The sequence below is a fragment of the Electrona antarctica genome (genome assembly GCF_951216825.1).
Source record: "Electrona antarctica genome assembly, chromosome: 4".
Classification (NCBI taxonomy): Eukaryota; Metazoa; Chordata; class Actinopteri; order Myctophiformes; family Myctophidae; genus Electrona; species Electrona antarctica.
The window spans coordinates 37,196,090-37,210,659 of NC_136809.1; the positions used below are offsets into that span (position 1 = coordinate 37,196,090).

The window sequence follows — 14,570 nt, forward strand, 5'->3', positions numbered from 1 at the left end:
TGTGTGTGTGTGTGTGTGTGTGTGTGTGTGTGTGTGTGTGTGTGTGTGTGTGTGTGTGTGTGTGTGTGTGTGTGTGTATATATATATACATACATACACACACACACACACACACACACACACACACACACACACACACACACACACACACACACACACACACAAAACATCATCCTATCTACATCATTACATAAATACTGAGCAACATACAACTGGTACTCCCAATTTATGGGAATACTCAAATAAATGACCATTGTTTTAACTACTTGAACCCCAGCATCCGTATTATTCTGGGGGGAGCATTATACAAAAAGAGCAGATCTACAATCTACATTGCTACAAGCTATTTGGGGCTTTTTTTTTTAATGCAAATCCCAAAACCCATCTATTTTCCGATTTGGGTGTATAGTCATGGATCATCCCTTCAGGATTTCTCAGTTGAATGAGTTACCAGAACTTAAGCATGACTCAATGTGAGTATAGTGCCACCCAGTGGTCATCCATAGTTTTACATACACCTATAATAATTAACAGCATTTGAATGTCAATGACCTTTGCATTTTATTGTGTGAGTTAAACTCCACAGAGGCTGTAATTGTAGCATGTACAGCCTCTTTCTCTCTCTGTCTCTATCTCTCTCTGGGTGTGTTGTTCAAAGAGGAACTATTGATGTGCTGGTAACAAGTGTGAGACAGAGGGGGGAGGTGTGGCGCAACACCAAAACAGGAAGTCAGAATTCTCAGAAATAGCAGGAAGAGGCCCAGGCACGCAGCACACTATGACAAAACATTAAATTCACTCCACTGATGCTCACCAGAATTGACCATATATTACTTTTATCATACTACTGACTTGTACTTGTTGCCAACTTCTTGAGAAGCGTCGTTACTGCATTTGCTGCTATAAATGCCAGGGGTCCTCTATATATTATCTCTAAGCAATTCAAGTCTTGAATCATGCCAACCACAGTTTTCTCTTTTAGGATTCATCAGGGGGGAAAGGTGGAGAGCCTGTCCATATTATTTATATTTAATAGATCCATTTATCAGCCAGACAATGAGACTTTTATTGAATGCCCATTATGTAGCAGGCATTGTACCAAAGTTGCAATATAAACGTCATACATTGAAAGAAATAGGAAGTGAGACCATGATCGTTTCACTGCGTTTTCCACTGCAAACACAGGTGTCAAGATTCTGCTTTCATCAAAAACAGGATCCTACTTTCGAATGTCAACATGTATCTGAACTGGGTGCATTAATCAATCAAAGGCCACCTTACCATGTTACACGTATAGAGAGCAGCAATTGCTTTGTTTGTCGCATATTTAAAGGTATACGGTACACCGTACTAGGCATATTTGAAGACACAAGCTCTATGTAGGAATTTGTCAGAGATATGATGACATTGACAGATGGTAGAAGGTGACATTGCCTTTACGACATCTTCTATACTAATGACTCCTGACAGCTTCCATGTGCATGATAATACTGAGTAAAAAAAAGACTACTCAAACCAGTCTTCCATCTTCATCTACTTCTCATGATAAAAATTGGTTTTAATAATCAATAATCAATTAATTTACAATAGCTCTCACCTAGATTCACCCTGTGGAGACTATTTCATGGGAAAAGTGGACAGTCCTAATACAGATCTACTTTATCACCTGTAATGTATTGGATCAAATACTGGACAGAACTTCACAGAAGTCAGGCTATGTTGATCGTAATCTGAGCTTCCAGAAGTTCTCACCAACTCTCGTATACAAATGGGAGGGTTGAGGATCGTTAGCCGTAAGTTGTGAGAGGAAACTGACTGGATGTCTTTCTGTTAATAGCACAGACATGACTTGTGGGAAGTCACATGCTAAGTTGTTTCCTTTAGTGTCCTGTATTAATATAAAGCAAATACAGTGGACAGGCATATCAGATAAAAAGCAACAGTCTTGAGAACAACATAGAGATGAGAGCATACTGTACACAAATTGTACACATCTTTTCAGTGCTGTGAATACTAGTCGACACACATGGCCCTGTCTAGCCTACAATGTGTTTCACTTTTCTCACCATATTGTCAATCTTTATGTTGATTTTTGATTGATGGTCCCACTAAAATACTTAGATATTGTCAGCTGTGACAATGTAGTACTAAAACAAATAACCTCAGACTTGTGAACTTACTGCCGAAGTGCAAGTGTCCAAGTTTAGTTCACCTGTGCTGTATGAATTACAGTCTAAAGGCAGTGGAATCCCACCACATTAAAGGGACTCAAGGCTTCCATAAGGGCGGTGATGAGGTCAGTCCTGCGGGGCTTGGTTGATCACCTTCTGCTTGCGGACGGACACCAGGTCATAGAATGGGTCCTTGGTGATACTTCTTCTGTTAGGACAAACGACAAGATGTCAAACTGATAGTGTTAATATAATATAACCAATAACTGTTTCATGTCTGTATCTTATGTACACAGGTGTGTGTGTGTGTGTGTGTGTGTGTGTGTGTGTGTGTGTGTGTGTGTGTGTGTGTGTGTGTGTGTGTGCGTGTGCGTGTGCGTGTGCGTGTGCGCGTGCGTGCGTGCACTCTGACCTGATGGCCTCTATCCATGAGTCTCTCTCCTCAGCACTAGCTGCACAGATCGTGTAGGACTGGTGTTTGCCTTCAACCACCAGCCCGTCTTTCCCTGTTTTACAACCCTTGATCTTCTGGCTGTTGGGGTTGTACAGCTCTAGGCAGTACTGGTAAAAAAGTCACATAGAGATCAGAGATGATCAATCGTCAGGAATGAAAGACTATATTAATTTATTAAAATAAACTAAATACACAATTGAAAATATATGACAGAATGCCCGCTTGGCCTCGGGTGATATTACACTCTGAGCATCAGTTAATATCACAAAGTTTTGACTAAATACTTTATTAGTCAGAAATGCAAACAGCGGGAGGTACAGTCAGACATTTAGGCTAAAAGGATAACACAAAAAGATCCTGGGGACTTATTGTCCTATATATTCAATTCATCAACATAAACATACAGTAACACAATAATGCATGTGTGTTCGTAGTGACCCCAAACACAGGGTCTAAAAAAATCTCAATAGATGAGCAGGCAGACCACCTCCAACCACTGCAAATGTGCTAGTTATATTATATATTTTATTATATTGTAATAACATTCTGTACCATAATTGTTTAAAATAACATGTTCTAAATTCCAGATTGCAGCCTTAATGACTATAGATAGATCATAAACCATGATATAACTATTTTGTTCCAAAAATGTGTTTTGAAAAAATCCACCTATTGGTGGCGCTATAACAGGCCAATGTGAAAAGGGTGGGATATATTCCTCAGCCTAGTAGGAAAGTCTGTGAAAGATTTCACGTAAATTGCACGTTCCGTTCATGATTTGAGGCTTTTTGTTCAAAACGGGCCAATCCTGCAAACTTTGAAAGCCAAGTTTAGCAATTAGGATGGAATCTAAAATATCGTACAGATCCGTCTTGAACACATGACTATAGAGATAGAGATTTTTTCAAAAGTCGGCATCCTGGTGGCACTATAACAGGTCGTTCTGGAAAATCTGTGGCAGAGGTTCATGTTGGCATCCAGGGAGTGTGTGTGCAAAATTTGGCATCGACCGGGTTAACAGTGCCGGAGATTAGCTGATAACAGACGGACGGACACAGTGCAAAACATACTCTCTCCCCATGCCTTCGGCCTGGTGGAGACAATTAATTGACACTTACAGGTTTGCGCGAATATTTCTCTGACACTTCTCTGACACAAAGATTCTCTAGAGGAATGATGCCTCTGGGCTCCTTGTCCTGCACAAGGGTGGATAGAAGGACAGAGGAGTTCAAATAGGGTTGCAGTCAGAAGAACAGGCTTCGGTGCTATGCTACGTTATGCTGAGAGGTGAGGTGAGAGAAGTGATGAGAGCAGCGAGATAAAACAAACGGTCACCATGTCGATTGGGATTAAGGAGAAGAGAGCGAGGGATTAACACTGAAAACAAGATGAAAAGGAAAGATTTGATAGAAAGTCTTACGGTGGTGTGCTCAAAGTAGTAGAGGCAACTGTCAGTCAAGATGAACCACCGCCTCTTCCAAGTCTTCACCCGGCCCCCTGTAACACATCCACAATACATCAACGGTAGCTAGAGAGAACCTGTGGCTGTCACCCGGCCCCCTGTAACACATCCACAATACATCAACGGTAGCTAGAGAGAACCTGTGGCTGTCACCCGGCCCCCTGTAACACATCCACAATACATCAACGGTAGCTAGAGAGAACCTGTGGCTGTCACCCGGCCCCCTGTAACACATCCACAATACATCAACGGTAGCTAGAGAGAACCTGTGGCTGTCACCCGGCCCCCTGTAACACATCCACAATACATCAACGGTAGCTAGAGAGAACCTGTGGCTGTCACCCGGCCCCCTGTAACACATCCACAATACATCAACGGTAGCTAGAGAGAACCTGTGGCTGTCACCCGGCCCCCTGTAACACATCCACAATACATCAACGGTAGCTAGAGAGAACCTGTGGCTGTCACCCGGCCCCCTGTAACACATCCACAATACATCAACGGTAGCTAGAGAGAACCTGTGGCTGTCACCCGGCCCCCTGTAACACATCCACAATACATCATTCTTTAGGCCAGTGGTTTTCAAACCGTTTAATGTAAAGGAAAACTTCACTTTGAGAACCACTGTTTTAGGGAGATCACAATCTTACCAATCTTGCTTCACTCAGTCATATTTTGTGGACTTACAGTTTTACAAAAATAAAACTCTGATCACAATTAATATGAAATAACCACTAGACCAGTGGTTCCTACTTCCTATATGGACCACCAAACAGGTGCATATTTGGGCCAGGTTACTGTTTTGAGACCCTGTTGATTATGACCGCTACACATATTACGTACACCTCATATACACACAAGCAAAGTTAGTTAGCCAATCCTCAGTCCCTCTTCAATCTTAATTTAACACACTGGAAAAACGATAGAGTACGTGTGTATGTTTTTCCGATGTATATTGGTGAGAGGGCTGGGAGAATGCAGATAACAGTATATCAAGGAGTGGTCTTATGTGGTTGAGGTTTTCACTGTGGTATGAGATGTTCTTCAAGCATGATACAAAAAGCATGTGTACAGCATAATTTCCTGTTTACTTCCTGTTTTTGTTTTTTTTCACTTCTCTGCACAGTGGCAATGTGAAGATGTCTACTGTTAAGTCAAAATGATCGCTCTTTTATCATGCTTCTTCATGTATAGTAAATTGAAAGATAAACCGTGTATTTTACCCAGTTTGAGGAGCCAGCCTTCACGGTCAGGGTTGAAAAAGGTGTGCGTTAGGTCATTCCCATCATCCTCTGGGATTTTAAAAGGCTCGCTGCGTATGCTGTCGTACAGTTGCTAATGTGGAAGGAATAAAATGGGTTAAAATAAGCAACAATGAGTTAATAATAACCCAGCCTCTGATAGTAAAGTAGCTACAGTTGTTCTTACAATGTAACAATTTTGTAAGAATGTGTTTACACCACAATCACTATGATGTCAACTTCCGCCAACAGCACACCAGTGCCTATTATAGCACTTCCTTCCCCGATAACGTATTATCACTTAATTTAATCCATCAATATGTTTCATGCAAAGTTATGGAACATTCAATTTCAATGCCTTCTTGCAGGTCTGTGCCCAATTCAACAGGGTGGTGCCACTGCCATGTTGATCAAACTGACAACTGCTCATCAAGATTGCAGGGGATAATATGTACATCAGATGACTGTATATTGATCAACATCTACAAACCAGCTATCTGTTAACATTCTTGTGCTATTTCATCATACAGGCCTCACCATCTAAAGCCCAAACCACACCAATGGGTCGCCATGCAACTCCATACAACCAAACGATTACGAGTAGACACATGTACAGCAACCATTGAATTGAACCAATTGAATCACTTGCGTCGACATGCGCCACCATGCGCCGACGTGCAACAGGACATATGACACCGCTGGGACGAACGCTAAAACCGCTTTGTTGCATTATCGACCCATTGTTGTGGTTTGGGCTTAACAGTGCTCTGTGAAAGGCAGGATGGCTCCTGTGTTCATATAACCTCTCGTCACCAGGCTTTCCACCACGGAGGAAAGCCTGGTATTCATTCAAAAACTGAGACGTGATCCGGGAGGGATTGTGTTTCTGGTTGGTGTTTTGTGGATGCCTCTGCATTATACGATAATTCTGACATTTTTAAATCTGACTTCAAATTTGGCAAACAGGTTTGGGGTAGGGTGGGTCAAGAAGACCAGTTCTAGTATCTAGTTTTATTATTATTCCTAACTTTCAAATTGGTCAAAGGTCAAGTAGACTGGGGGTCGCAGTCGGTAGCGCTGTCGCCTCACAGCTAAAAGGTCCCGGGTTCGATCCCCGCCGGGCTGTGGGCACTGGGGGCGTGTTCTCTCCTCCACGTCATCAGCGCCCATACCCTAGGTGGGGTTGGCGAAAGGGCCTTTCTGTGTGGAGTTTGCATGTTCTCCCTGTGTCCCCTCACAAAAAAACATTCAGTAATCCTGCTCTCTATTACTACCTCCCCTGGAGCGCCTGATGGAGGGGAAAGGAACTGGTTGGAATAGCGTGTTCCTGATGGAGGGGAAAGGAACTGGTTGGAATAACGTGTTCCTTCCACATGCGTCCTATAGGTGATCAGGTGATAAGAAGTGGCCTGCTCACTCCTCATGCATTGAAGGAAGCCTCAGTTCGGGGCTCTCCCCAGGTAGAGTAGCGCCTAGGATTACAATTTAGGCATTGGCACCAGGTGAAAAATGGGTTACAAAATCGTGGGATAAAAATGTCAAGTAGGCCTACACATCAAAATTGGTGGCCTATCAATTTTTGTTTTGCGCTGGATAACTTCTGATTACATTTCACTATTTCAAAATGACATGCTGTACTAGGACTAGTAATGTTTATTTTATTTTTCTTATTTTTTATTTTTCTTCGCCATGCTATAAAAGCGAATGGCTATTTCTGGTTTCTCGCTCACAAAGCACAAGAGCAAACAGATAAAGATGATGGAGTTACGTCATGCCCAGCAACTCTACACTTCAGCCCAATGTTCTACCAAAATGTAACCAAAGGAAATGCTGACACTCCACTACAGTATGTCTCACCGTGAGCATCTCGACAGGGAGGTCGCCTCCGTTGTTGATACCTCTGTTCATGGAGACAAAGCGGTCCAGGGTGGTCTTGTCCTTCACGTTGGGATTATGGAGACTGGTGTTCAGCATGATGACGGCAAAAGACACAATGTAGCACGTGTCTGTAGATGCAAGGATACACACACACACACACACATACATTGACACAGAGAATTACAACTTAAGCATTTAGCAGACATTCGTATGTAGAATAATTTACAAGGTGCAAGTGGGGGCAAGCGTCATGCACTCTAGTCAACCAACAACAGATAGAATGCCACGAAAACATGCTGTAAAATAACTAGGATTGCAGGTAAACATCAAACATACTATAGCATCTAGTGTCTAAATAACATACTAAGCAAGCATCTGTGAACAAGCGAACAGCATATAGTACACCTAAAGCATCTTGTTGAAAAGGCGATTCCCTGTTGCACACAGCAATCCCGTTTTATATCATTAAAAAGGACCTAAAGACGCCTATACATAATACACGTTCTTAGCACCCAGCTGTTTTTATTGAGAGGACGTGTGGACATGTCTTTAGCACAAAAGCTGTTAAAAGTCCATAGACTTGGTTGCTACATGACGTCACTTCTGAAAGCCAGATGATTATAAATAAAAAATCACACCCGTGTGAACTGAGTGGTGTAAGGTGTGTCTGACGTAATGAAATCATGTCTGACGTAATGAAATCACATTGTTTGTGCAGAAGAAATGAGCATGGTTGCTATGTTCACCCTGTTCACCCGGGTGTTATTTCATTACGTCATTACAACAGGGTGAACATAGCAACCATGCTCATTTTTTCTGCACAAAAAAGCCAGTTGTAGGAGTGGTTTACACCACTCAAAAACATAATGTACAAAAGAAGACAATGTGGTCACGTGTTCTCACTCATACACACACACACAGGAAGTACGGTAAGTTCACTGAGGCCCACCAGTTGACTGGAAAATATGAGTGTTGCAATCACAGTAGCGTGTAGCGAAGGCCTCCATCATGCGGTCAATCTTCTGGGCTTCACCGGGTAAACGGAAGCTCCACAGGAACTGCCTGACACGAAACACGCACGTATGCATCATTAAATATTAAAACGTTTTTGGTGAGTACTTTTTGGCTGATTTATCAGCATTTATTACAGTTGAAGTAAGGTGACCTTGATCTATAAGCCAAGGGTACTACTGTAGAGCAGTGGTTCGCAAACATTTTCATATCAAGGACCACATACGTATGAAGGTATGATATGTATTAGGCCGTGGACCCCCGTTTCAGAAGGTTTTGTGCCAGGGACCCCCATAAGAGAAGACAACAGACATTCTACAACATTCTATACTGTAGATGGTGGGGAGATTAAGTGAAACGTATGATCTGTATTGACATTCTTACACATCCTGATTGGACTAACTTCTAGCCAGTGAAATAATAATTAAATTAAACTATTCCTCATTTTGCGGACCCCTGGTGGTCCCCAGACCCCATTTTGAGCACCCCTGTGCTAGACTACTGGAGGACCAGGTGATGTTGATGAAGATGAAGGGAAGAGAAAGAGGATTATAATAATGAAGAAAAATAAGAAGCCAAAGAAGAGGGCGTACCCTAACCCTAACTGTAGAAGAGACTGAGAGACAATGATTATGTTGATGAAGAAGATGGTGTCAGCCACTGACCTGAGTGCCTGTACCAGGTTGAGGTCAGAGAACTCATGCAGCTCCACAAAGGCCTTCAGGGTCTGGAGGTGGAGCTCCTCCCTATGGATGGGTGGATGTCAGTACATTTGCTCTTTTAAATACATTCATCTCTCTTGTCCTCCTTCTCTCATCCTTCTCACAATGTTACATCCTTCAACCGCTTCCTCTTTCTGTAACACTGTCTCCTACATTCTATTACCTTTCACGCCTCCTCCACTCCTCTGCCTCCTCAAACCACTTCGTACTTGTCACCACACACCCTCCCACCACCCTGCCATCTTCTCACCTCTCTCCTAAGAAATCTCCTATAGCTGTTTTGTTGAGTCCCTCCTCCTTGTACAGGAACTCTGCGATGGACGTGTCTCTCCTCTCCAACAGCTTGTTCTCTACCAGGTAATTGATGCCCTGTGTACACATACATGCGTGCGCATGCAAAATGAGAGAGTGAAAAAAGGCACTTAATTCTTAAATATATGAACATACAGTGGTATGGCATCATTATTTTATGCAAAGCTATGACTAGCACTTGTTTTTGTGAAAAGGCAAACAACATTATGCACATGTGAAATAAGGGTATTTGTAGTGATCCCCATTGATGATATGCACATGGCTGCCATCTTGCCAGCAAGCAAGGTGCTGCCTAGGTGCAACTTCCCATAGACAGCCCATTCATCCAAACAGAAAAGTCCTATTTAATTGTATTAAATAACGTCAAACTCACCAACATCGCAGCTGTACGAAAAGCTTTAATTATCGTCTTACTATCTGCAAAGTGTTTGTTTCATAAAAATCCACCGTAGACAAGTTATGAGCTACTTCCTGTCAAGAAATTCCTTGCAGATGATTAAGTGTCAGAGTTTGGAAGCACTCGTTATCTGTAAAGAAACCTCCTGCTGCCTCCTGCATTATGTGCAAATTCTAAACAGGTGGTACACATGGGCTGTTGAGTGATAGTCAACGAGCACTTCCAAACTCCAGCACTTAGAAAAAAATCATCTGCAAGGAATTTCTTGACAGGGAGTAATAACATGTCTACAGTGGATTTTTATTAAACAAACACATTGCAGATAGAAAGAGTATAATTCAAGCTTTTCGTGCAGCTGCAATGTTGGTGAGTTTGACGTTATTTAATACTGTTCTGTTTGGATGAATGGGTGGTCTATGGGAAGTTGCACCTTGCTGGCAAGTGCATATCATCAATGGGAAATAACTTTACTTGACCCGTACTGCAGCAGTGTACAGCTCGGATATAGTTCCAGGGGGAGCAGTCTTGCTCAGGGACACTTATACACGATGCCTAGACTCTAGTCTAGGCCCTAGAGAGGATTGAACCAGGGACCTGCCGATTCCTAGACGGTTGCCACTACCACCTCTGTGCTTGTGTACGCATGCACGTGAGCGTACACGCACGCCATGCACACACAAATACTGTAGCAAGCGTACTGTGGGCATTCACTTCTAGTAATTTTTACTAGTTGACTAGTTGCCTAGTTTTCTTTTAATAAATATTTGTACATTTAAAAACTGTGTACATTGGTGACTATAACTATACCTGATCTTGGGGCCTACAAAATTGGGGGGAAAAAAGAAAAAGAAAACCCCTACCAACTAGTAAACTAGTCGACTAGTTGCTTAATGCCCTTATTGTGTGCGACTTCAAGTTGGTGTTTTTTCTAAAACATTCGTACTGATATCATTTCTTCGTGAGACATCAATTTAGCACAAGCTTGCAAGAATTTTGCATCATTATTTGTATGATGATGATGAATGATGATGGAAGTCAACATTTTGTCTTTAGCAAGCATTCTATGGTACAGTACATTGTGCCTGTACTTGAAGTTGGTGTTTTTTCGTCAAGTTTCATGATGATCTAATTTCCGAGTGAGTGAACAGCTTTCCTGTGCCGTTTAGCTCACAGCTTATTTTATCACCTACCGATTCCTTAAAAACATTTTCTCTTCCTCTTTCTCCTCAGCAAAACTAAGACATAATGCAACCTGGCATTTATTTGTTAACCCAGCTCTTACACAGATAAGGAACCGTTTCTGTGTGATGTGGAGGGCTTATGCCATTTTCAGTACACAGATTCATTAGCATGGGAACCAGACGAATCTGCCAGTGCAAAATAAATGTTCCCACGCAGTGATATTGTCTGGCCACCCGAGGGTATAGATTCATAACACATGCATCTTTGTTTCTATGACTCTTTGTTTTTATTTTATAGGCCCTGCTTTCAAAACCACCACTGAAACTATGGTGTGGGTTGATGTCAACTCATTTTCAGTACATAGACTCATAAGACCCAGGACAGTCGTAGCTGAGTGGGTACAGAGGCTGTATTGTAATCAGAAGTTTGCCGGTTCACCCCCGGCCCAACAGTCTATTTGTCGACGTCTCTTCACTTAACCTCTAACTAACTAACTGCTCCCTGGGTGTTGCATTAATGGCACTTCCCCACTGCTCCTAATGCAGTGTTGAATGCAGAGCAAAACAACAAGGGGACTAAAACATATTTATTGTATGATGACTTATGTGAATATGTTTTAGTCTTAACCAGTCTTAAACCCTGACCGGGGTCCCCGGCCCCAGGGCTCTATTAAATACTAGATGCCAAAAACACCTGATATACAAGCTCAGTAGCTCACAATGCAATGTGAGCTTATTGATCTGCTATTTAGTTTTTAGTTTTTTATATGATGAAGTAGGCTAACACTTATATATGCTACATGGCCTAGTACATATGTATTATTATAAACCAGTACACAGCTAAAGAAATCCCCCATCCTCTGAGCTCACCTTTTTGGGATCCATGTTGAATTTCTTCTTCCCAGTAGAGAACTGCTTGTTCTTTTCTACTGTTTTACTGCATAACAAAATAATAATAATATTGCAGAAAATGTTAAATGTTTCAATTGAATGTACTGTATGTAGTAAACTTTTATCGTAGGAACACTGAAGAAGCAACAGCAAAAGTAAAGGTAGGAAAAATCAATGAGGGATTAAAAAAGAACAGATAAGAAATCAATACTGTAGGTGTAATATAGGTTAACTTAAGTGCTGGCTTGGTGTGAATAGTCACTTAAATCCTCAATGTCAGATGGTTAACAAAAAATCACACCCGTGTGAAGTGAGGGGGTGCTAATGATTAGGTGATGTAATGGTGATGTAAAACAAACGGTGTCAAAACAAACATTAATTATCTTTATTGTTAATGGCATTTAATGTTTGTGTTAGATACAAGATGACGTAAAGTTTCCCTTCATTGTCAATGGCGTTTTTAAAACAAACATTAAACCTGTATATACTATATAGGAGGGGCTAGCGCCTCAAAAAGTGTTATGCAGAATGCAGAATAATGATAATCGAATAAGAGAGTAATAGTAAAAAAATAAAAAAATAAAAAGAGAGTAATCCAGGAAGTCCTCTAGGAGCAGAGATATGATTGACTGTATAGATGAGAGAAGGAAGTGTCTTTATTTAGCATAAAATAAATAGTTTTGGATAAATAATAAATAAACAGGAGAGGGAGGTATTTTGAATAAGGATCATGTGGAGGGGTTTTCCAATTCAGATTTCAACTCACTTTTCTTCAGCAGACTCAAAGCTCAGTATATCTGCCATGACACCATCAATCTGCATCTTCAGCTTCTGGACAAGGCAAGAAAACAGAACACTTGGTCATGCCTTTAGAATTTATGAGTTAAAGGCTCGCCCAGAGCAGATGACAAAAATAGGAAGACCACATGCTCCTTCAATGTTGTCAAACTGTTTACATTCTCTGAGTTAAATTAACAGCACTATACTGTACTGTTTACACTAGGTGGGTGTAACTCAACATTAGCAGAGTTTTGACCTGTCCATTGTTGTCCTGTCATTGCATATGCTAGCCTAATCTTAATGTTAGACCTCAAACCCAGGACAACCAAAGAAGACATCAAAGTAAAAGTGACATATTTCAAGTAATCTCCTTGGAAGAGAATACTACCCCGAGACGACAGTCAATGGTAGTAGTACCATACTCCATATTATTTACCGCATGCACTAATGTGCCATCTGAACTCACTGTGTGTGTGTGTGTGTGTGTGTGTGTGTGTGTGTGTGTGTGTGTGTGTGTGTGTGTGTGTGTGTGTGTGTGTGTGTGTGTGTGTGTGTGTGTGTGTGTGTGTGTGTGCGCGTGTGTGTGTGTGTGTGTGTGTGTGTTGTTTACCTGGATATCATCCAGAAGGACGTTCTTGTACGTCGTCATGTTCTCGAGCTCTAACCTCTCAACAGCTGTGAAGTCTGGGGACACTGGAGAGAAATTAAAAACAAAACAAAATGGAACCATCATGAGTGAATAACTGCAGCCTCTGTAAAGATTATTTATTGTCAAGTGGAGAAAATAATCTAAACAGTCAACACTTCATTGCAGTTTGCTTAGCAGTTTGCGGTGGAAGACATTCAACCACAAGTTCCCCACCCTCCTTCCTTTAAGTTTATTATGCAGCATGCCACCCACCGTAAACAACTATCATTCATAATTGTCATATTGACATTATTTGAACATTTTAAAATTTTAAAATAGATTAACATGATGACAAAACCAATGTCAACAACTTCAGTTACTTTTTTGACAGCACAGCAACTGTTTTTAGTGTTGTGTGACCGTAGGATCTCAAAACCACTTTACAGGGTCTCTTCCCCATTTTCAGTACTCAATGTTCCCTGTCACAATTTAGTTTACCACAGCACATTATGTTAAACAATTCCACTTGGAGTGCATTGTTATTAATTAACCATCATATTTTTTTTTAAGTAACTGGTATCATATTTAAAAATCAACACTCTTTTTTGTATGATGTGGTGTGGTGGTAGCTATATTCGCCAACATGACAGATGGAATTATCTCTCTGTTCTCGCTCATAACTGCAACATAACACATCTATGTTTATTGTGTTTGTAGGCGCTACTACTTAATTGTGATAAGTAGGCCTATATTATAAAAAATATTAAACTGAAAGATCAGGTATAGGAATGTCTTGTGAAAGGATGTTGTCTTATCTCTTTAATATAATTATCTCTCAACCCCCCTGCAGCATATAGAAAAGACGGATATTGTATCATGAAAACAATAAAGAATCATAAAAAAGAAATACCTACTTACCCATTTGGCAATCAATCGGTCATTAATATTAAAAAAAAACGTGGAAACAGCGAATCTTGCGCAACGTCAGTAACTCATAAAATAAATAATTCCGAGATTATGATTTTGTGAAAACGGAACACTCGTGTCTGACAGCAATACGCGTACAGAACAGTACAGTCAGCACGAGCACGCTTCCGTACTTGACCCACCCAGAGAGGACGGTCACAGCATCCTATTCAGAGAAGAGGCAAGACGGGGGTAGAATCTATCTCCGTCACCGTCACTAACCACGCGTGTCGCATCTCGCATCATCACTCGCATGCATGACTGAAATAAAATTAGTTTAGGTCGCGAGTGGCGACCTCGGAGGAAAAGCCGCGACACGACACCCTTCGTATGTTTGACTATGGTCTGCACATTCTACAAAGTTTTCAGTCCGTTTTCTTTACTGTGTCTCCAACATTAATTCAACCATTTCTGTCTTCTCTTAGCTCCATGTCATGTCAGCTGTTTCCAATGAAGTTTCTCGACTGCGGGCGCGT

General features: G+C 41.3%; 1 protein-coding gene across 1 annotated transcript; it reads right to left on the reverse strand.

Annotated features, from left to right (window-relative positions):
• Positions 1–1,055: 1,055 nt before the first annotated feature.
• Positions 1,056–14,187, reverse strand: cyth4b (cytohesin 4b). Its single transcript, XM_079498772.1, has 13 exons — positions 14,047–14,187; positions 13,111–13,193; positions 12,487–12,551; positions 11,700–11,766; positions 9,190–9,308; positions 8,883–8,963; positions 8,156–8,268; positions 7,186–7,334; positions 5,311–5,422; positions 4,046–4,122; positions 3,744–3,821; positions 2,584–2,732; positions 1,056–2,379 (listed from the first exon to the last, which is right to left on the reverse strand). Exons 1-13 carry the CDS (start codon positions 14,048–14,050, stop codon positions 2,298–2,300), a joined length of 1,179 nt encoding a protein of 392 aa, XP_079354898.1. The 5' UTR covers positions 14,051–14,187; the 3' UTR covers positions 1,056–2,297.
• Between the last annotated feature and the right edge of the window lie 383 nt (positions 14,188–14,570).

Bases quoted from the DNA above. Each gene is read 5' to 3' on its own strand.
- cyth4b (XM_079498772.1), bottom strand. The intron at 8,964-9,189 runs GTGAGAAGATGG...ACCCATCCATAG, and splicing joins GGAGATTTCTTAGGAGAGAG to GGAGGAGCTCCACCTCCAGA. The intron at 2,733-3,743 runs GTAAGTGTCAAT...CTTTTTTACCAG, and splicing joins AGAAATATTCGCGCAAACCT to TACTGCCTAGAGCTGTACAA.